This window comes from Schistocerca serialis, chromosome 2 (assembly GCF_023864345.2).
Source record: "Schistocerca serialis cubense isolate TAMUIC-IGC-003099 chromosome 2, iqSchSeri2.2, whole genome shotgun sequence".
NCBI lineage: Eukaryota > Metazoa > Arthropoda > Insecta > Orthoptera > Acrididae > Schistocerca > Schistocerca serialis.
The window spans coordinates 830,848,725-830,873,037 of record NC_064639.1 but is presented as its reverse complement, the minus strand read 5'-3'; the positions used below and the strand labels follow the sequence as shown (position 1 = coordinate 830,873,037).

The following is a 24,313-nucleotide window of genomic DNA, read 5'->3' as shown; positions in this document are numbered from 1 at the left end:
AACCAAGGACATGTTGTAGCACTAGTTCCCATCTGTGGAATTCTGAGAAACTGGTGTCTGGGGGAAGAACCCAGATGGCGCATGTAGTGAAACAGGCACCGAGGTAGCAATTGTCATGTTGTAAAGCATGCTCTGCAACATGATATTGTGTGTTGCCAGTATGTACCCTCTGCCTATGTCCATTCATCCTAACTGATAATTTGGTGGTAGCCAAGCCAATGTAAAAGGCCGAACAGTGTTTACATAACAGCTGATATATGACGTGTCAGTTACAGGGCTGGTACAGGTGGTAGTAGGAGGGCGCATAGGCCAAGTCTTGCAGCAGGGGCAGTCACAGCATTAGGAGCCATGGGGTAAGGAGATGGGTGCAGAAGGAGCATAGGATCTGACAAGAATATTGCGGAGGTTGGGAGGATGACAAAAAGCTATTCTAGGTGTGGTGGGTAAAATCTATGACAGAATGTATTTCATTTCAGGGCATGATTTTAAGGAAGTCAGGGCCTTGTCGAAGTAGCTGATTAATACATTGCAGACCAGGATAATACTGAGTGACCAGTGGTGTGCTACAAAGGTGCTTTTTGGAGGGATCAGCAGTACCAGGATTGGTTGTGATGGCCTGGGAAATCTGCTTTTGAAGTAGGCTGGTGGGGGTAATTACATCCAGTGAAGACTGAGGTGAGAATGGTGTTGCTGTAAAGAGGAAATGAGGTCCATACTGTCTGACCACACCTAGAATAGCTTTTCATTGCCCTCCAAATCTCTGCAATATTCTTGTCCGACCCTATGCTCCTTCTGCACCCTTCTTCCTATCCTATGGCTCTTACCCCTGTGTAGCGCTACATGTCCTTGGTTCTACAACATGTCCTTGGTTCTCGCCACCCACATGGTTTTAATTTACATTAATTTCTTCCATCTCAGCATTTCTTGGCAGTAACTACTCTTTTCTTCACTACATTTTAGTTTACTACATCTTTCATTTTCTTACCTATCTATTTTTACCATCCCCATCCCCCATCTGTTACATACACTGCACTTAGCTTTTCACTCTTATTAACTCATACATGATGTTTTAGCAGTAACCTCTGTGTTGCATATTACCCTGTCTTCCGCCTTTAAGACCTTAGGTTTTCATATCTCGTCTGGTGTAGTCCTCAACAATCAGTCTTTCCTTCTCATCCCATGACCCGTGGTTCTGGTGACTTTTCCAAAATCTACCCTTTTTCCTAGACCTTCCAGTCCTTTTCCTTCACCCCTCTTCCTTCTCCTTCAACCCTTTCTGGCTGAAGAAGGAGCAACTAGCTGTGAAAGCTTGGCTAATTATAACCTCCTTTCATCTGTGTGTTCTGTTGCTTGGTGTGAAGATTTTTCGTCTATACTATCACATTATACTGTCAAAAATTGATTGTTTTTGTTGATTTAGTATTCTGTGTGTTGAATTTAATTTTACGAAGTCTACAGTTGTCTCTAAATACTAGTTTTTCACCAAGTATAGAGACATCTCTCACATCAAACGCCCATTATTTCCGATATTACAGTTCACTGAAAGGTTTACGGATCTCTATTTGAAAGTTCTAAGCTTTTCTGCGTATCTTCATTATTCAGATTTTTGTCTGGCTATGCCGTCACTAGAGATAAATACTTTGAGCAAATATCTCTCTTGTCTCATCTATTAAATTTTGTTGTTTGCTATCAGTTATAAGTACAGCAACTCCCAAAAATCTAAACAGCATCTATGGAGAAGACTAAATTCTATCTGTTTTACAAATGGAAAAAAAGTAAACACAATTAACATAGATTCTTTCACTTTACTTATTTACTGAAAACACATACTGTACAGTAATACTGCAATGAAGGGACTGCTTATGTCTAATAATAGCCTTATGGAATTTGCAAAGATACCAAACATCTTCAGAAATCATATCAGTTAGCAAAACAAATTAGTTACTTGTCAAACAAAGACCACAAAATAAAAATAAAACAGTGAATGAAGAAAAGGTACACAAGTGTTCACAGATGACAGGCTCCAGGAAAATAGTGTTCAAACATTAGTCCTCGTAATGTTTACAATTTCTTCACTCGCCATAGTGCCATTACAACCCTGATTGGATTCAAAAAGAAAGATGAGATTATTGTTATTTCTGTTCCAAACATCGCTTTTTGCTCTAAGTTTGTGGACACAACCCTCATGACATCTCACAATTTCTTGCGCCTCAGCTGTTTTGCTACCAGTACAAGGTACCACTTGCCTGGTAGCAGCAACAGCAGCAGCAGCAGTATCCCAAGTTTGTGCAATGTTCTTAGTTAAGTTTTTCACATGTGCTTCATTCACTATTTAGCTGTCCCTGGCAGATTCCTTTTAACAGACATGCATGTCAAGCTTCATACCTCATTAAATGCGCTTCATTTTGGGAGTAAACGACAAATAGTTTTTGGTGTGTGCTATCCGTAGTGATCTTTTCTTTTTTGTCTTTATTTGATTTTGTATTAAACAGAATGTACTTCAGCACTGCTGTTAGTGCCACTGTCATCAGATTCAGTTTCAACCAACAACCACTGAATAGCTTCAGTAGTGCCTCAGATCCCACACAATCAACATTAAATACTCCCACGGCAGCAGCCGAAATTTGTGCACTGCTCCTTTTTTTTTAGTCTCTACATAAGCACAATCCAGTGTTAAACTTATTTTCTCTGCTACTTTTTTCTCTCTAGCAGAAACATTTTCACATACAGAAATGGCTACGAAATGTGGTCGTTGTGAAGCTCTGATGTAGAAGTTGTCTGCTGTTTATGGACAGCTGGAACCTGTGTTGGTCGTTGAGGATTGGCCTCATAAGACTTCTGTGAACCGTGATGGCAGTAGTGCAGCAGGGCAGTCTCCAATTGCTAATGTGCTGCAAACCCTGAGGACAGCTCTTTCTGCCAATGTGGTCTGGGGGGGGGGGGGGGGGGGGGCGGAACCACATCGAGCACCAATTGGTCACCTGATGGTTCGCCATTCTGGAGCTGTTTTATGTGACTAATGGGCATATATTTAACAATAAATTGGTTTGAGATATTATCTCCTGCACATAATGAGACAGAACCAATGCCCCCCCCCCTCCAAACCACACACCCCCAAACCACACCACACCAAACCTCACCACACCACACACACAGCAATCTTTCCTCTGTCGTGGCGAGGGTACACACAGAGGGAAAAGCAGTAGGCACAGTTCCAATGTTAAGCTCATCAAGGCCCATATAAGGAAAAATAGTGTCACGGAAGGAGAGTGAACCAAATCTACACTTGGTGTTTATCCTAAGGAAACTGACAACCAGCTGCCCAAGAGCCCATCATGGAAACAACTATGAGCATAGGTTGCAGTCAGATGCTGATTATGTCAGCATCAACATCTGTTGCCTGCATTCTGAAACAATTCTCAGCTATTTCCAGAGACTGGCAGAAATAGAGAATACAGATAGCCTCAATCATAAGGTCTCTGCACAGCTATCAAGCTGCACTATCATTCCAAGGACTGACCACAGCCTTCTGGTTTGAAGCCAGACAGAGCGTCTAAACTAAAGGCTTTACCATTTGTTTGACAAGATCGGCTGCAGAATTCTTAACCTATATGACACAGTAGAGCCCTGTACAGTCACAATGGATATGTCAAGTGTACGTTACACAACAGAAATAGCCACTTAAGTACCAGAGTGTGTGTGGAATGCACAATTATTTTTAAGATTAGATGACATTCTGAGGTCACCAGTAAAAAACTAATACCGAATAAGTCATTATCACAGACAGCAAAAGCCGACAATGTGAATCTAAATATATTGGTTGTTAGCTGCCATACACAGCTAAGTCCCATAGCACACATCATTCATAAAAATTAGTCACCCTTACTTCACGTACACTATGTGATCAGAAGTATCCGGATACCCCAAAAGACATATGTTTTTCATATTAGGTGCATTGTGCTGCCACCTACTGCCAGTTACTCCACATCAGCAACCTCAATAGTCATTAGACATCATGAGAGAGCAGAATGGGGCACTCCGCGGAACACATGGACTTCGAATGTGGTCAGGTGACTGGGCGTTCACTTGTCATAGATCTGTATGCGAGATTACCACACTCCTAAACATCCCAAGGTCCACTGTTTCCGATATGATAGTGAAGTGGAAAAATGAAGGGACACACACAGCACAAAAGCGTACGGGCCAACCTCATCTGTCGACTGACAGAGACTGCCGACAGTTGAAGAGGGTCTTAATGTTTAATAGACAGACTTCTATCCACACCATCACACAGGAATTCCAAACTGCATCAGGATCCACTGCAAGTAATACGACAGTTAGGTGGGAGGGTGAGAAAACTTGGATTTCATGGTTGAGCGGCTGCTCGTAAGCCACACATCACGTTGGTAAATGCCAAACGACACCTCGCTTCATATAAGGAGCATAAGCATTGGACGATTGAACAGCGGAAAAATGTTGTGTGGAGTGATGAATCACGGTACACAATGCGGTGATCCGATGGTGAATTCCTGGTGAACATCATCTGCCAGCGTGTATAGTGCCGACAGTCAAATTCGGAGGCCGTGGTGTTATGGTGTAGTTGTGTTTTTCATGGAAGGGGCTTGCACCCCTTGTTGTTTTGCATGGCACTATCACAGCACAGGCCTACATTGATGTTTTAAGCACCTTGCTTCCCACTGTTGAAGAGCAATTCGGGGATGGCGATTGTATCTTTCAACACAATCGAGCACCTGTTCATAATGCACGGCCTCTGGCGGAGTGGTTACATGACAATACCATCTCTGTGATGAACTGGCCTGCACTGAGTCCTGACCTGAATCCTGCAGAACACCTTTGGGATGTTTTGGAACACCGACTTCGTTCCAGACCTCACCGACTGACATTGATACCTCCCCTCAGTGCAGCACACCATGAAGAATGGGCTGGTTGCCGTTTCCCAAGAAACCTTCCAGCACCTGATTGAATATATACCTGCAGGAGTGGAAGCAGTCATCAAGGCTAAGGGCGTGCCAACACCATATTGAATTCCAGCATTACCGATGGAGGGTGCCACGAACTTGTAAGTCGTTCTCAGCCAGGTGTCCGGATACTTTTGATCACATAGTGTATGAACTAAGAGTTGATCACAACTCAAAGTTGAGTGCACAGAAATGTTCTACAACACATTAAATGTATAATGGAAAGATACATTACACTTTCCAGGAGAAGGAGTGTTTATAGTGATAAGCAGAAACATTAGGCCTAGTGAGATCCAAAATGAAGCTAACTGTGATTGTTACATTCCATCCTGGATTTTCCATTGTTTGATTAATTGTGAACTAATATGGACAATCGTTACCATGGTTGGAGGACTTAATAATCTGGTGTTTCTACTGACTACCAGATTCAAGCACATCAGAGGCAGAGTAATTCAAAAATAGCCTAAACTCAATAGCATGGAATACACCAAGGATTCAGTAGTAGTTGGTGTTAAGCACAAACAGTCTTGCGAAATAATCCTTAAAACTTAGTCTGACAGTGAGCCCAACAACCAATATGAAAAATATTCTAGACCTTCTAGTTACAATCTTTGTGCAAAAGTCACCAATGAAAGGCGGATTAGTGGTCATGATGGTATAACAGGAAAAATGGACACCAAAAGCACAATAGGTCGTCAAGACAGACAGAAAAGTATTTGTGTTTCATCACAATGATGGACACTCACTAACAGCTACTTAAAAGATGAACTGAGAACATTTAGCTCAGATTTGCAAACACAGAACAATTGCGCTTAAAAGTTGAAAAAAGTTTTAAACTGCAGCTTGGATAAGAACATGAAGTATTATTTGCCGTGTTATTGTTTTTCCTCTACAAAAGAGTACCTAGAACAATAAATGTGCTAGTTAGGATTACTCCCAGAACAGCATCTGCAGTATAATGGAAGCTAAGATTTCGAAAGGAGGTAACTGTGATAGCAAACAATAATATTACATACGATATATAACTTTTACATCATATGGAGCTATTATGTATTGTCATTTGAGTTCTAGAGACTTCTGTAAGCTGAGCAAGGCTTCTGTATTGCATCTAGAGTGTAGCTGGAATTTCTCTGCCTTTTCATATCACTGCTGAGGTCTGTCAGGGCTCCTCCCTATCACCACTATTATCCATCATCTGCATGGATAGAGCAATAACTGCCATATGACACTGAAACATGCCTGGAACTCCCAATATCATGTACAAACAATTCAAAACATTTATACAAGCGTAATGTCACAGGAGGATGACAAATTTGTTGTCCACCATTTGTTTTTCAGTTCTGCAACAGGCTTACCACACATTCTCATAAATATACCTATTTCTCTCCAAAGCTCAAAAAATCTCTCAAGGACTTATCTCAGATCAACCTGCACTTTTCATTGTGATATGGCATGACCCCATAACTGCTTTCCAAGTCTTCCAAAAAGGCTCTGAACTGGTGATGTTTGAGAGCGTGACTGTGGATGGAATTTGCTGCTCGAGTCATCACACTCATTGCTTTCCTCATGTTCACACACAGAAATGCTCTTTGAGGAGAAAGTAGTTTATTGCAAAACTGTGATGTGGCATAGGAAACAATTTCAGTATCTACTATAAAAGTGCCAAGAAATTGATTTTTTGGTCAAGCATAGCAGCTGCACCACCTGTAGCCATGAAAGTGAGATTCTTCCACTGCAGACCCCGACTGTCAATAGTCACTTGCACATCAGTCCCTACTGTAGTGTCCGCCACTGGAATCAAAGACAGTAGCAGTTCTATAATGAATGCAATGATTAGCTACTCTGTGAATGTAAACTGGCAAATGAGCAGAATCAGAAGTGTCTGTGTGTTTATCCATCATCAAAGAAAATACAATAAATTTGTTGCAAGAACCATTACCTTACCTGAAACACTACTGACTCTTTCTTGAATTCTGCACTGAACAGTTGAACAAGAGGGACTAGTTGCCTGAAACTCTTCACATCTTTATAAATTCTCATTCAGTGAGACTGTGTGATGCTTTGCCTGTTTGGAAAACATGATTCTACATAACTCCAGAAAAGTGATGTGTGTCCCTATGCATGTTTCACTGATGACTGATACTTGCAGCTAAAAGAAAGTTATAACATAAGGTGTTGAATTTCAAGGTATTGTATCAGTTTGTTCTTTTTATTTTCATGTGGCAAGCCATGCCAAGGACAAAGCACATCCTCAAGATGGGATGGGAATTGCAGTTACTTAGTGAAAGGAAGTATATGCACAGGTGTGATGTGCAAGCTCTGCAGCCTATGTTGAAGTAGAGTATCATCCCAAGAATCAGTGACCAAAGAAAGCAAGGTATGTTGTTTTTGCAGTCTTAAGACCAAAGACTGGAGCTTATTCATCTCCGCAACTACTACATTCTATATCCTTCTGAATCTGCTTAGTGTATTCATCTCTTCGTCTCCCTCTACAATTTTTATCTCCTACACTTTGCTCCAGTAGTAAATTGGTGATCCCTTGATGTCTCACAATGTGCCCTATCAACTGATCCTTTCTTTCGGTCAAGTTGTGCCACAAATTTCTTGTCTCCCCAATTATATTCCATATCCTCTCATTAGTTACATGATCTACTCATCTAATCTTCAATATTCTTCTGTAGCAATGTACACTCCTGGAAATGGAAAAAAGAACACATTGACACCGGTGTGTCAGACCCACCATACTTGCTCTGGACACTGCGAGAGGGCTGTACAAGCAATGATCACACGCACGGCACAGCGGACACACCAGGAACCGCGGTGTTGGCCGTCGAATGGCGCTAGCTGCGCAGCATTTGTGCACCGCCGCCGTCAGTGTCAGCCAGTTTGCCGTGGCATACGGAGCTCCATCGCAGTCTTTAACACTGGTAGCATGCCGCGACACCGTGGACGTGAACCGTATGTGCAGTTGACGGACTTTGAGCGAGGGCGTATAGTGGGTATGCGGGAGGCCGGGTGGACGTACTGCCGAATTGCTCAACACGTGGGGCGTGAGGTCTCCACAGTACATCGATGTTGGCGCCAGTGGTCGGCGGAAGGTGCACGTGCCCGTCGACCTGGGACCGGACCGCAGCGACGCACGGATGCACGCCAAGACCGTAGGGTCCTACGCAGTGCCGTAGGGGACCGCACCGCCACTTCCCAGCAAATTAGGGACACTGTTGCTCCTGGGGTATCGGCGAGGACCATTCGCAACCGTCTCCATGAAGCTGGGCTACGGTCCCGCACACCGTTAGGCCGTCTTCCGCTCACGCCCCAACATCGTGCAGCCCGCCTCCAGTGGTGTGGCGACAGGCGTGAATGGAGGGACGAATGGAGACGTGTCGTCTTCAGCGATGAGAGTCGCTTCTGCCTTGGTGCCAATGATGGTCGTATGCGTGTTTGGCGCCGTGCAGGTGAGCGCCACAATCAGGACTGCATACGACCGAGGCACACAGGGCCAACACCCGGCATCATGGTGTGGGGAGCGATCTCCTACACTGGCCGTACACCACTGGTGATCGTCGAGGGGACACTGAATAGTGCACGGTACATCCAAACCGTCATCGAACCCATCGTTCTACCATTCCTAGACCGGCAAGGGAACTTGCTGTTCCAACAGGACAATGCACGTCCGCATGTATCCCGTGACACCCAACGTGCTCTAGAAGGTGTAAGTCAACTACCCTGGCCAGTAAGATCTCCGGATCTGTCCCCCATTGAGCATGTTTGGGACTGGATGAAGCGTCGTCTCACGCGGTCTGCACGTCCAGCACGAACGCTGGTCCAACTGAGGCGCCAGGTGGAAATGGCATGACAAGCCGTTCCACAGGACTACATCCAGCATCTCTACGATCGTCTCCATGGGAGAATAGCAGCCTGCATTGCTGCGAAAGGTGGATATACACTGTACTAGTGCCGACACTGTGCATGCTCTGTTGCCTGTGTCTATGTGCCTGTGGTTCTGTCAGTGTGATCATGTGATGTATCTGACCCCAGGAATGTGTCAATAAAGTTTCCCCTTCCTGGGACAATGAATTCACGGTGTTCTTATTTCAATTTCCAGGAGTGTATTTTGAAAGTTTCTATTCTCTTTTTGTCTGAACTGTTTATCACCCATGTTCAATTTCCATACATGGCTACACTTAAATCTATGTCCATTGTTAACAAATTTCTCTTCTTCAGAAATGCTTTTCCTGGCATTGCCAGACTACATTGTATATCCTCTCTACTTTGGACATAATTAATTATTCTGCTGCCCAAATAGCAAAACTCATAAAATCTGATTCCCTTAGCATCGTCTGATTTAATTCGACTAAATTTCATTATCCTTGTTTTTCTTTTGTTGATGTTCATCTTATACCCACCTTTCAAGCCACTATCCATTCTGTTCAACTGCTTTTTCAAGTTCTTTGCTATCTCTGACAGAATTACAATGTCAACAGTAAACCTCAAAGTTTTTATTTCTTTTTCCTGAACTTTAATTTTTACTCCAAATTTTTCTTTGGTTTCTTTTACTACTACGACCCTGTCTCACTCCCTCTCAGCTGTTGCTTTCCTTTCATGCCCCTAGACATTTATAACTGCCATGTGGTTTCAGGTCGGCTTCTATCAGTTTTTACATTCTTCTGCCAAGAATTTGTGTTAGTATTTTGCAACCATGACTTCTTAAACGGACAATCCATAATATTCATGCCTGTCAGCACCTGCTTTCTTTGGAATTGGGATTACTGTATTCTTCTTGAAGTCTCAGAGTATTTCACCTGACTCGTGCATCTTGCACACCAGATGGAAAAGTTTTGTCAGGGGTAGCTCTCCTAAGGCTATTAGTAATTCTGACAGAATATTGTGTACTCCTGGAGCCAGTTTTGACTCAAATCTTTCAGAGCTCTGTCAAATTCTTGTTGCAGTATTGCATCTCCTATCTCATCTTCATCTACGTCCACTTCCTTTTCTATAATATTGCCTTCAAGTTTATCTCCCTTGGACAGACCCTCTATATCTATGTACATATTGAACTGGGGATGTAGAAACGATGGAGAAGCTACATCCCTGCCATAGCCCTCAGTAGTACACAACCCCACAACAGGCTACAGCAGCCCACTCACCCCACCGCTGCCTCACACTGAACCCAGGGTTATTGTGAGGTTCGACCCCAGTGGAGTCCCCCTCCGGGAATGTCTCATTCCAGACGAGTGTAACCCCAATGTTTACGTGGTATAGTAATGATGGTGTATGCGCACGTGGAGACAGTGTTTGCGCAGCAATCGCTGACATAATGTAACTGAGGCTGAATAAGGGGAATCAGCCTGTTTTCGCTGAGGCATATGCAAAACCACATTAAAAACCATTCACAGGCTGTCCGGAACACCAGACCTCAACACTAATCCACCGGGCACCGGCACCCCTTCCCACTCAGGAAGCAGTGCTTTAGACCGCACAGCTAGCTGAGTGGGCGACCATCTATATACTTGTCCCACCTTTCAGCTTTCCCTTCTGCTTACTGGTTTTCTATATGAGCTCTTGATATTAATACAACTGCTTCTCTTTTCATCACAGGCCTCTTTAAGTTTCCTGTGGGTAGTATCTATTTTTCCCCTACTGAAATCTGCTTCTACATCCTTACATTTGTCCTCAGCCATTCCTGCCTAGCCGTTACACACTTCCTGTCTACCACATTTTTTGGTGTATTCCCTTTTTTCTGCTTCATTTGCTGCATTTTTACATTTTCTCCTTTTATCAATTAAATTCAATATCTCTACTGTAATCCAAGGGTTTCTACTAGGTCTTGTCTTTTTACTTGTTGATACTCTGCTGCCTTCACTATTTCATCTGTTCTACTGTATTCCTTTCCTAATGCCCTGTCTGTCTGTTTCTTTCAACGTATCCAGGTCTTGTCTGCTTAATTTATACCTTTTTCCAAATTCTTCAGTTTTAATCTACAGTTCATAACCATTAAATTGTGATCAGAGTTCAAATCTGCCCCTGGAAATGTTTTACAATTTAAAATCTGGCTAAAAATTCTCTCCCTTACCATTATATAATCAATTTGAAAGCAATGTATAAAATCTCTGTAAAACAATTGGCCAATTCTTATTCTGAACTCCGAGTCTGTAACTAGTGTTTTTTTATCTTGAATACAGAAAAAAACTGCATGTTATTTTGAAGACTATATGGACAATATAAACCCAACCTCATAGCTGCATGTGCTAGCACGCTGCTTCTGGGACTTAGGGAGGTATGCTGGCCCCAGATTGAATATGCCTGGAGGATTAATGTCAAAGGCCGATGTGCCAGCGAGCCTAAAAGGGGTTTTTAGGTGGTTTCCCACAACCGAATGGTGAATACCGGGCTGGTACCCATGTCCCACCTCTGTTACACAATTTGCAAACATTTCCAAAACATTCACAGTTTTTCTACATAGGATAGCACTAGACACACAAAGATGCAGTACATAACGTCCATCCCAGGTGGAAGGCTGAGGCAAGGTGTGCAACAGGAAGGGTATCCGGACACACTCTATAGTCAAATCCATAAATTAACATGCTGATCCAGTGAAGATACAGGGTAAAGGGTAGGAAGAAGAAGAAGAAGAAGAAGAAGGATATGGAAGACATATTTATCATCCAGCATAAGGATGAGGAGAAGTCTTGGATTGCATCAACAGTGATTGTCATCTAAGAAATCTAAGAAAAAAGCACAATAATCCTCTACTTACTGAAGTAGAGCCCTGATGCCAGCTACTAGCGCTTTTTGCTTGCTGTGTTACAAGATAAGTAATTTAGCTAGTAATTAATCGTTTTTGCTGTCTATTCTATAGTATTTACGTGAATTAGTGCCAGATACATGTGATAAATTAAAGGTTTCAGTTTTTATTTGCGTCTGAATAAGATAAGCAAAATTTCTATTTAAGACAGTTCCAGGTGTACGCAAACATTTGTTTACATTCTTAACTGACTTTAAATATGCGGGATTACAAATTAATTCAATGCACAATACTCAGTATTTGCGATTACTAGTGTCATTTAGGCTCGATACACTGAAGGTACCAGTTTTTATACATTTTATTAGGTTATTTTTCGTGTGAACGTAAATTATCAGTATGAGGGTTAATCAGTTTAAGTTAGTGTACAATGTTCAGTATTCACGTTTATTAGTGTCATTTAGACTCGATACATTGAAGGTAGCAGTTTTTATACATTTTATTAGAAACAGTGATACTGACAGTGATTTTTAACCTCACTTGTATACGTTTGACTAGCGCAACCTGCGACCATTAATAGTTATGCAAATGTAAAATATGTGGTAAATCAGTATTACACTACAACATCTGAGTAAATCAGTGTTACAATACAACTTCTGAGCCCTTCTTACATACGGTTCAGTTAGCAGAAAGCTAAAACTCACCTCGCCGTCTGCTTGAATTCCTTAGCTTGTTGTGGGCTTTAGTGATAGTGTACTGTAAGCCCACCGGTTCCTATAAAGTAGAATTCATATTTGTGCTTTACATTATGAACTCTTATTGTTAGCTAAAGGTTTCGTTTTGTACCTGCATCTGTCAGTGTACAATACCCAGTGTTTACGTTTATTAGTGTCATTTAGACTCGATACATTTAAGGTAAAAGTTTTTATAGTTTTATTAGGTCACTTTCGCGTGTACGTAAATGCTTGTTTAAATTACAAATACGAGGGATAATCAGTAGGTGCAGCTTACCGTAGGTCACTGTTTAATTCGTTTATCATATTCACTAGATAGCAACTCTTAGTTTACTGTAGGTCATTGCCTTATTCTTTACTATTCACTAAATAGCCCCTAGCAGGAAAATAAGCACCAGATCTCACTTCTACCATACATTTTTATTTTCATTATTGAGTGTCCTTTCTGCCAACTAGAGTGTAGCTGTTAACCTTGAATGGCAGTAGGTTTCCTTAAGTTTTTTTAAATTGTAAATCAGTTATTAGCTAGATGGATAGGGACTGTGTCTGTTGTGTGCAGATGGAGGAGGAGTTGGCCACAGTCCAAACGCAGCTGGAAGCTCCAGAGGGCCACCTTGAGGTGTGGTGGGGATGGGGTGCCTCTGCTGTACTAGATGTGCAGGGGGGGGATGTCACAGCTCTCTGTCACTGAGCCGACCTCAGGTGCGAACTAGCCGGCTGGCCCATTCTCACCTCAGTGTGGGTGGCAGTCTGTGTTGAGGTCTTGGGCCTCAAGGCGAAGGCTGCAAGGGGGACGCAGGCTACTGCCAAATCCCATGCACTTTGCTAATAGATTTAGTGTGCTATCTGATGCTGGAAGGAGGGGAGGCGGGGGGTGGGGGGGTGGGGGGGGGGGGGGGGGTGAGCCGGATCACAATGCACCTTCTGCCAGGATAGGGGCCACTCCTTCAGCAAGGTCCAGACAGGCATGTGGGGGTAGGAGTTTGTTAGTTGTTGGGAACTCCATTGTTAGGTGGATCATGGAGTCCCTCAGGAACATAGCTGCTAGGGCGGGGAAGCAGTTCAATAATCACTCGGTGTGCTTGCCGGGGGTCTTGTCCGGGATGTGGAAGAGGCTCTTCCGGCAGCTATTGAGCTTGTGGGGTGCAGCCAGCTGCAGATTGTTGCACATGTCGGCACCAACGATCCCTGCCATCAGGGATCTGAGGAAATCTTTGGGTCCTTTCAACAGCTGGCTAAATTGGTGAAGGTGGCTTCCATCTCTCGACGAGTGGAAGCGAAGCTGATGATCTGCAGCATCGTACCCAGGGTGGTTTGGAGTCGAGTGGAGAATCTAAACCAGAGGCTACGTCAACTCTGTGATGAAAATGGTTGTAGATTCCTCGACCTACACTATGGGGTGGAAGGTTGTAGGACACCCCTCAATAGATCAGGGGCGCACTACACACAGGAAGCAGCTACTTGGGTAGCACAGTACTTGTGGTGTGCGCATGCGGGTTTTTTAGATTAGGTTCCTCCCCACAGGAAACAAACTGCTAGCCTGAAAAATTACCAGTTCGTGACACTGCTGTGGGTGTGCCAACTGTAAAAATTGTTAGTTCGCCTAAACAGGTCATTTCAAAGGATTTAAATATGCTTAATCTCATGTTAGTAAATTGTCAAAGTGTCTGTAGCAAGATCCCCAAGTTAATCTCCGACTCCAAAATAAACAGTATCAATGCCATATTGCATTAGGTACCAAAAGCTGGTTGAAACTGGACATAAAAAGCAGTGAAATTTTGAACTCGGATTGGACAATGTTCAGGAAGGATAGGACTGATGCTATGGGAGGTGGTGTGTTCATTGCAGTTAAAAGCTGTTTAAACACAGTTGAGATCAATACTGGGTCGGACTGTGAAATAGTCTGGATAAAGCTGTCAATCAGACAAGGATTGACCACTGTATTAGGATGTTTTTATAGACCACCAGCATCCGCAACAAACCTCGCAGAATGTTTCACGGAAAGTCTTGAGTACATAGGAAGTAAATATCCAAATTATCTATTAGTTATAGGTGGAGACTTTAATCTAGCATTCACTGACTGGGAAAATTACACATTTATCACAGGGGGCAGAAGAAGCAAAGATTCGTGTGAAGTTATTCTAGGAGCACTCTCAACATACAACCTTGAGCAATTGGTTAGAAAACCAACTCGAGATGTGAACATATTAGTATCTTGGCAACAAACAGACCTGATCTTCTTGAGGAAGTAAATCTAGAAGAAGGTATTAGCGACCATAATGTCGTTGTGGCTTCTATGTCAGTGGAAGTTGCAAAAAGTGTAGAGTTTTCTTGTTTGGAAAAGCAAATAAAAGTGTCATTAATGAATATCTTCATAATCAGCTCCAAGCACTCACCACGGGACACAAAGATATTGAGCATCTTTGGTCGGAATTTAAAGGTATTGTCCACCATGTGCTAGAGAAGTATGTGCCTAGCAAAAGTATAGGGGAGGGAAAGGATCCACCTTGGTACAAAAACATATTAGGAAGTTGCTGAGAAAGCAGAGAATTTTGCACAGCCCTTTTAAACGTAGTCACTGTCCCGCTGACAAACAGAGCAGCTGTCAGAAGGACAATGAGAGACCCTTTTAACGAAGTTGAAAGCAATATTTTATCTGCAGATTCTAAAAATAACCCCAAAAAATTTTGGTCGTATGTAAAATCTATGAACGCTACAAATAATTCAATACCTTCTCTTGCTGACAGTACGGGTAATGTAACTGATGATGATAAACATAAGGCCGAAATTCTAAACCTAGCTTTCAAAAACCCGTTTACGATAGAGGACTGCAGCACCATTCCCCCTTTCAATTATCGAACAAACGAAAGGATGGCTGATATAATGTTTAGTGCATCTGGGATTGTAAAACAGTTAAGATGCTTAGACGCCAGGAAGGCATCTGGCCCAGACAGTATCCCTGTAAGATTTTATGTTGAATATGCTACAAATATGGCACCATTCTTATCCGGCATCTATCAGAGATCATTGGAACAGCGGGAAGTTCCACGGGATTGTAAGAAGGTCCAGGTCATAGCAATCTATAAAAAGGGTAGAAAATCGGATGCACACAATTACCGGCCAATTTCACTGACATTGATTTGTTGTAGAATCATGGAACATATTTTGTGTTCAGACATAATGACCTTTCTAGACTCTGAGAAGTTCATCTGCAGAAACCAGCACGGTTTTAGGAAACAGTGGTCATGCGAGACACCACTGGCCCTCTTTGCGCGTGATATACAACAGGCTCTAGATACCGGCTCCCATGTTAATGCCATATTTCTCGACTTTCGAAAGGCGTTCGACTCAGTTCCGCACTGTCGATTGCTAAAAAAAGGGTGTGCTTACAGTCTATCTGATGACATATGCGGTTGGATAGAAAGTTTTCTAACAGACAGGGAGCAGTATGTTGTCCTGAACGGGGTGACTTCAACAGAAACAAGCATAACTTCAGGTGTGACCCGTAAACAATCTTGTTTATGGTATTGACAGCGGCCTTAGACTGTTTGCCAATGATGCTGTAGTTTACAGGAAAGGAGTATCACACCAAAATTATGAACAAATCAATGAAGATTTGCAGACAATAAATGCGTGGTGTAATGACTGGCAGTTCTTTCTCAATATTAGTAAGTGTAACCTACTGCGCATAACAAGGCGAATATCCCCATTAATGAACAAGTACAAAATAAATACCCAGTCTTTGGAAGCAGTAACATCCGTCAAGTATCTGGTTGCGATTATTCGAAATGATCTCAAATGGAATGATCAGATTACACTAGTAACAGGTAAGGCGAACTCTAGACTGCGGTTTATTGGTAGAATCCTGAAGCAATGCAGTCCTTGAACAAAGGAAATAGCTTACAAATTGTTAGTTCGTGCAGTCTTTGAGTACTGTTTGTCTGTATGGGATCCTTACCAGCTGGGTCTGATTCAAGAGATTGAGAAGGTCCAAAGAAGAGGGGCAAGATTCTTGACTGGTACATTTAGCCATTGCGAGAGCGTTACAAATCTCATAGAAAGTTTGAAGTGGGACACACTTGCAGATAGACGATGCACTAAATGGAAGGGGCTGCTCACTAAATTCTGATATCTGATCCACACTGAGGATGTAGAGCATACATTATTACCACCAACTTTCAAATCGCGCAATGATCACCATTCAAAGATAAGGAAAATAAGAGCTCATACTGAGGTGTTCAGACAGTCCCATTTCCCTCGCGTGATCCACGAGTGGAACAGAAGGTGGGATATATGACTTTGGCACGAATTGTGCCCTCCGCCACACACTGCTTGGTGGCTAGCAGAGTATATATGTAAATGTAGATGTACAAGTATAAATCTTAACTATGAAATCTGATGGTAACACTACAGAAAGCAATATGGTAACTTGCTCAAACTGCACAAGCATTTGTTGAGCTATCATCCTGAAAACATTTCATTCTGAAAACAAATATTTATTTTCATAGTGGAAATGCTGAGGAAAAGTCTTAAGACATTTATTTCTCTGCTCCCACATATGATGAATACTTATTTCAGTCACATAACTTAATAGTGTTTGCTTTAATTTTTGCAACTCCGCTTCTTGCTTTTCACCTTCTAAGTGTACATATTGTTTTGCACAGAAGATTTTGTAATGTAATTGTAAGTTTAATTTTTTCTTTGTGTTCAGAGTTTTCAAGCACACTAAATACAGCATCGTGTATCATAAATGTAGGCATCCTGCACCAATCTTTTGTAAACTGATGTTAGAGTGTTCTAAGTTCCTACATTGGTCACCACGCTGGTGTTCATCGATCTGAAAAGTGTTTCTGTTCACTTTATGCACTGTGCTATAATTATATTATGTTCATGTCTAATGCTACAGGGAACCTAACACATGGTCATTGCTCTGAAACTGTGCTCTGTTTCCACTTCCATGCACTACATCTGACCACCTAATTCTATTGTGACCATTCACTTCCCAAGCAAAAAGTGAGCTTTAGTGCTTGTGCTGACCTAGCAGCCTCCTAAACATGTCCAGTCTAGCTTACAAAGAGGCAATAGTCATTATATTCCCAGTAAGTGGGGCATTCCCAGTTCCTATTACTCACAATTTTTAAAATTCTCAAATACTTTGGACACATTAAAATATTTTATTAACTACACTAAATTACATACCAACATATCACAAACTTTCGTCAGATCATCAATTAAGGGCTGCAGGCCATCTGGATAAACTGGCTCACAGTTGCGCACATGGCTCTCCTTCCTGCGTGAAAAAAAATTCTGTTTAGATTGTCTCATAAAATATGATATTTATTACTTGTAGAAAGAAAAGACCTTAAAAATGTGGGCAAACAGAGATAGAAAAACAACATCTATTCACCAGGTGGCAGAAGACTAATACAAGAGGAAAAAGCTGAGAAACTTCAGCTTTCAGACTCGTGTGTTATTCATATTGTAAAAGTAAACAGAAAATAAAGAAATTAGTCTGTATCTTGATCTGGTGCAAAAATAATTCACTATCTTTAATCATGGGAGACAGGGTAGAGGAGAAGAAAAATATAATCAATTAAATCTGTCCCATCTGTGTGTATTAGTCTTCTGTCATCTGCTAAGCCAAAGTTTTATCTTTCTTCACTTAATGTACAAGTAGAAGTGTAAAAAATCAACCATGTGAATGGTAAGACAAACAAACAACTCGTCAAATGTGACACCTAAGTGTGTGTGTGTGTGTGTGTGTGTGTTTTTTTGAGGGGGGGGGGGGGGTTGAGAGACTGTTCACAGGTTGAAAAAAAAATTATTTTAAAAACATTCCTATTAGCGTGAGCTTAAGCATGTAACAGCTAAAAATCACATTAGAGGTAAAATATTTGTAATGATCAGATGGCTTGTGAAGTAGCTGTATCAGACTACTGTAATATGGACATCGTTTTCTGCATAGTAAGCGATGCTACATCACACCAGCTACCCTTGGTTCTATCTAAAATAAACTTTGTATACTTAGATCTACACAATTTTGGCATGGCTGCTGACACAAGAATTAGGCCTAATATACATTGCAATAACATACATAATAGTGGTTAGCTAAGTAGTGGGTTTTATTTGTACTTCAATAACATATTCACACATTTAAACAATCACAAAATATCTCTATCAGACTTTACACAGAATTTGTGGCTGATCACTGTGGACCTTTAAAGGAATATCGCATTCTGAGATCAAATGCGATAAGGTATCTCGAACAAAATGACCTCCTACTTGCAAACTCACATGGATTCCAAAAACATCAATCATGTGAAATGTAGTTTGCACTATTCTCATGTGAAATCCACAAAGCCATGGGTCAAGGCAGTCAGGTAGATCCAGTATTTTTTGATTTCCTAGAAGTATTTATCTCAGAACCACATCTACGCTTACTATCAAAAGTATGGTTGTATGGGGTCGTCATCATCACCACCACCACCACCACCACCACCACCACCATCTGCCAATTCAATCATTAAATGATGTGGCCTCTTCGAGTGAAATTTATGACTGTATTGAGAGTTTTTTGGGGAGGAGGACAAAGCTAGTCATCTTGAATGGAGAGTCATTGACACATGCGTGTGGAACATTTGGGTGTGCTTCAAGGAAATCTTTTCGGCTCCTTGCTGTTGATGTGTTTTAATGAATTTTCAGACAATATCAGTATCAACTTTTGACTCTTGGCAGTTGATGAAGCGGTCTAGTCAAATACTTTCAAAAGAAAGTTGTGCAGATAGTCAGATCTTTCAAGGTGGTGTAAAGAATGGCAACTTTAATACTGTGCACTTTACAAAATGAAAAAAGAAGTATCCTATGACTACAGTATCAATGGTTCATGTTGGACTAGGTCAACTTATACAAATATTTGGTGTAACACTTTGTAGGGATAGGTATATGGAATAGAATGATCACATACACTCAGTTGTAGGTAAGGCAGGTGGCTGAATATTGCAGACATATAATCTGCCTACAAAGGAGACAGTTTACACATCACTCGTGCAATCCATCCTAGAAAATGGTGACTAAGAATATACTACAACACACTATATACTGGATAGGGACTGTGAGGACACAATTATATTATTTACAGCACAAACAGCTAAGCATTTATACAGTCATTCTTCCTGAACTCCATATGCAAATGGAACTTGAAATAGTTCTAGTAACTGGTACAATGGGAAATACCATATACCACACACTTCACAGTGATTTGCAGAGCACAAACTTAAATGTAAAATTTGTGTGTGCACCAAGAAAATGGAAGATTCTGCTACTTGAAACAAGAACTGCTGGCTTTATTAGTATAGCACTCAAGTGTTGTTCAACTGCAAGGATTCATTCATATGTACCCAACACGTGACTATTGCTGTTGTCGTTGTTGTTGTTGTGGCCTACAGTCCAAAGACTGGTTTAATGCAGCTTTCCATGCTGTGCTGCCCTGTCCAGGCCTCTTTATCCCTGAATAACTACTGCAACCTAAATGTTTCTGAATCTGCTTACTGTATTTATCTCTCTACAATTCTGACCCCCATACTTCCCTCCAATACTAAACTGGTGATTCCTTGATTTCTCAGAATCTCTTTGTGCCACAAATTTCTTGTCTGCCCAGTACTATTTAGTACCTACTCATTGGTTACATGATCTACCCACCTAATCTTCAGCATTCTTCTGCAGCACCGCATTTCCAAAACTTCTATTCTCTTCTTGTCTAAACTCTTTATCGTCCTGTGCAAACAGCAAAACCTACCAACTATTTTCAGTATCTTGTTTCCAAATCTAATTCCCTCAGCATCATTGGATTAAGTGGCACTATGTTCCATTATCTTTGTCTTGCTTTTGTTGATGTTCATCTTATTCTCCTTTCAAGAGACTGCCTGTAGAGTTCATCTGCTCTTCCCCATCCTTTGTTGTCTCCAACACAACAACAATGTCATCAGCAAACCTCACAGTTCTTATTTCTTCCTCCTGAACTTTAATACCCACTCCAAATTTTTCTTTTGTTTCCTTTACTGCTTGTTGAATGTACACATAGAATAATGTCGGGGATAGGCTATGATCAATACTCACTCCCTTCTCAACCACAGCTTCCCATTCATGCCCCTCGACACTTATAAATAGCCTTTCACTTCCTGTATTTTACCCCTGCAGCTTTCAGAATTTCAAATGGAGTATGGCAGTCAACATTGTCAAAAGCTTTCTCTAAGTCTACAAATGCTATAAACGTAGGTTTGCCCTTTTCTTAAACTATCTTCTAAGATAAGTTGTAGGGCCAGTATTGCCTTGCATGTTCCTACATGTCTCCAAACACCACACTGATCTTCCTACTATTTTTTACATTGTTCTGTAAAGAATTTGTGTTAGTATTATGCAACTATGACATATCAAACTGATTGTTCGGTAATTTTTCACATCTGTCAGCACCTGCTTTCTTTGGAATTGGGATTATTGTATTCTTCTTGAAGTCTGAGGGTATTTTGCGTGTTTCATACATCTTGCACACAAGATGAGAGAGTTTTATTATGGGTGGCTCTCCCAGGGCTGTCAGTAGTTCTGACACAGTATCATCTACTCCAGGGGCCTTGTTTTGACTTATGTCTTTCAGTGCTCTGTCAGAATCCTCCCACAGAATCATATCTCTCATCTCATCTTCATCCATGCCCTCTTCCATTTCTGTAATACTGCCTTCAATTTTATGTCCCTTGTACGGACCCTCTATATATTTGTTCCACCTTTTAGCTTTCCCTTCTTTGTTTAAGACTGATTTTCCGTATGAGCTCTCGATATTCATACAGTTGCTTCTCTTTTCACCACAGGCCTCTTTAATTTTCCTGTAGGCAGTATATTTTTCCCCTACTGAAAACTGCTTCTAAATCCTCACATTTGTCCTGTAGCCATTCCTGCCTAGCAATTTCACACTTCCTGTCAATCTCATTTTTTGGATGTTTGTATTCCCTTTTGCCTGCTTCATTCACTGCATTTTTACATTTTCTCCTTCATCGATTAGATTCAATATCTCCTGTGTTATCCAAGGATTTCTATGAGGTCTTGTCTTCGTACCTGTTTGATACTCTGCTGTCTTCATAATTTTATCTCTTAGAGGCACCCATTTTGTCTACTACTTTAATTCTTTCCCCTGTTCTCGTTAACTGTTGCCCAATGCTACCTTTGAAGCTTTGAACAGCCTCTGGTTCTTTCAATGAGTCCCATCTACTTAATTTCCTACCTTTTTGAAGTTTCTTCCGCTTTAATCTACAGTTCTTTAACCATTAAGTTGAGGTCAGAGTCCACCTCTGCCCCTAGAAATGTCTTCCAAATTAAAATCTGGTTCCGAGATATCTGTCTTACCATTACATAATCAATCTGAAACCTTCCGGTGTCTATACATCCCTTCCATGCATACAACCCTCTTTCATGATTTTTAAACCAAGTGTTAGCAATGATTAACTTATGTTGTGTTCTATTATGGGAGGTAAATAACTGCTTCACTGAAAACATTATTGCTTTTGAACAGACATCTGGGATCCAATAATTTATAAAAGCACATTATTAACTTGTTATGGAACACATGTATGGGGGACTCAGACCAGGGGCATTTCTAGGATAAAGGGTGTATCGGAGAGTTGGTCCCATTCAGCACATTTCAGGGAAGTTGGTGTTCTGAGAGGAGGAGGAGGAGGAGGAGGAGGAGGACAGGTATCTAAGCAGCACATTACTGATGCAGCAACTGAATTCATTAGTAGTATCTTCTGGTATGAAGATCATGCATACCTGTGTATGTCACAGCTGTAATCAAGGCAAGGCCTAAGGAAGCTTCTGTTAAAATGTAGCACACATGTGTGATTCTCCCCCCCCCCCCCCCCTGAATCCACCCAGCTTTCGCTCCCATACAACAAAGTTGGTCGAAAGATTGAACGGTGCACAGATAACTTAGTCTTAGTACTGACTTCCTTCTTGCAGAAGAGAGTAGATCGTAGCTGAGTGCTCACTGCATTAGCTTTGCTACACCTCACTTCCAGTTCTTTCACTATGTTGCCATCCTGTGAGAATATGCATCCCAAGTACTTGAAACTGTCCACCTGTTCTAACTTTGTTCCTCCTATTTGGCACTCAATCTGTTTATCTCTCTTTCCCACTGACATTACTTTCATTTTGGAGATGCTAATCTTCATACCATAGTCCTTACATTTCTGATCTAGCTCTGAAATATTACTTTGCAAACTTTCAATTGAATCTGCCATCACAACTAAGTCATCCGCCATCCGCATATGCGAGACTGCTTATTTTGTGTTCACATATCTTAATCTCACCCAGCCAGTCTATTGTTTTCAACATATGATCCACAAATAATATGAACAACAGTGGAGACAAGTTGCAGCCTTGTGTTACCCCTGAAACTACTCTGAACTATGAACTCAATTTACCGTCAACGCTAACTGCTGCCTGACTATGTAAAGACCTTCAATTGCTTGCAAAAGTTTGCCTCCTGTTCCATAATCTCGTAGAACAGACAATAACTTCCTCCCAGGAACCCGGTCATATACCTTTTCTAGATCTATAAAGCATAGATACAATTCCCTGTTCCACTTGTAACACTTCTCCATTATTTGCCATAAGCTAAAGATCTGGTCCTGACAACCTCTAAGAGGCCTAAACCCACACTGATTTTCATCCAATTTGTCCTCAACTAGTACTCGCACTTTCCTTTCAACATTATCTGAGAAGATTTTACCCACAACGCTGATTAAAGAGATACCTCTGTAGTTGTTACAATATTTTCTGTTTCCATGTTTAAAGATTGGTGTGATTACTGCTTTCGTCCAGTCTGATGGAACCTGTCCCGACTCCCACGCCATTTCAATTATCCTGTGTAGCCATTTAAGACCCGACATTGCATTGTATTTGATGAGTTCTGACTATTTCATCAACCCCAGCCGCTTTATTGCACTGCAATCTATTGACCATTTTCTCCACTTCCTCAAATGTGATCCTATTTCCATCATCATTCCTATCCTATTGTACATCGAAATCTGAAACATTACTGATTGTATTTTCACCTACATTGAGCAACTCTTCAAAATATGGTTCATGGTGTGGGTTCCTGTTGTCGTCATGTCCTAGTTCATGAACCACGGGCAACGTATGAGTGGCCAAGTAAGTGGTCCTGACAGTCGGGATACCAGTTACTTTGGAATAAGGCTGGGCATCTCGGACATATTCTGAGTCATGGTCACCTTTGTGCTCACATGGCAAAGACTACCAAATACACCGGTTAGTACCTCAACCTTTAAGGGTAAAACTCAAGTAAGGCTAGCAACCTGCTTCCCCGGCACTTTAAATATGATGCTGGCAACAGTCAGAGCAAAATGCCTTGGACCTTTGGAGGTGACGGAGTCCCACCTCTAATTGACAAACCAGGGACTCCTAAGATACGACTCGGCAAACGAATGGCAACGAGATGGGGAGCTATTAATATCAATGGGGGCTACTCTGGGAAGAAGGTAGAGCTGGCAGAGGCTGCAAGTAAGACGGGGTTGGACGTTTTAGCTGTTAGTGACATTCGGGTACGGGGTGAGAAAGAAGAGTAAGTGGGAGAATACAAGGTCTACCTGTCAGGAGTCAAAGCAGGAATGGCACAATGGGGTGCAGGGCTTTACATCAGGAAAGAAATGGGACCCAGCGTAGTTGCAATAAGGTATGTAAATGAACGACTGATGTGAATAGATTTGACAGTGTCTAGCAAGAAAATTAGGATTGTGTCAGTATATTCGCATTGTGAAGGGACAGATCAAGATAAGATGGATAGTTTTTTT

General features: G+C 41.6%; 1 protein-coding gene across 1 annotated transcript in view; it reads right to left on the bottom strand.

Moving 5' to 3' along the window:
- LOC126458101 (cyclin-dependent kinase 2-interacting protein-like) overlaps nt 1-24,313 on the bottom strand; it is a 117,728-nt gene that overhangs the window by 62,857 nt on the left and 30,558 nt on the right. Inside the window, exon 3 of the mRNA XM_050094927.1 lies at nt 17,655-17,745. Within this exon, the coding sequence (XP_049950884.1) occupies nt 17,655-17,745 (91 nt within the window). The remainder of the gene's footprint in view (nt 1-17,654; nt 17,746-24,313) is intronic.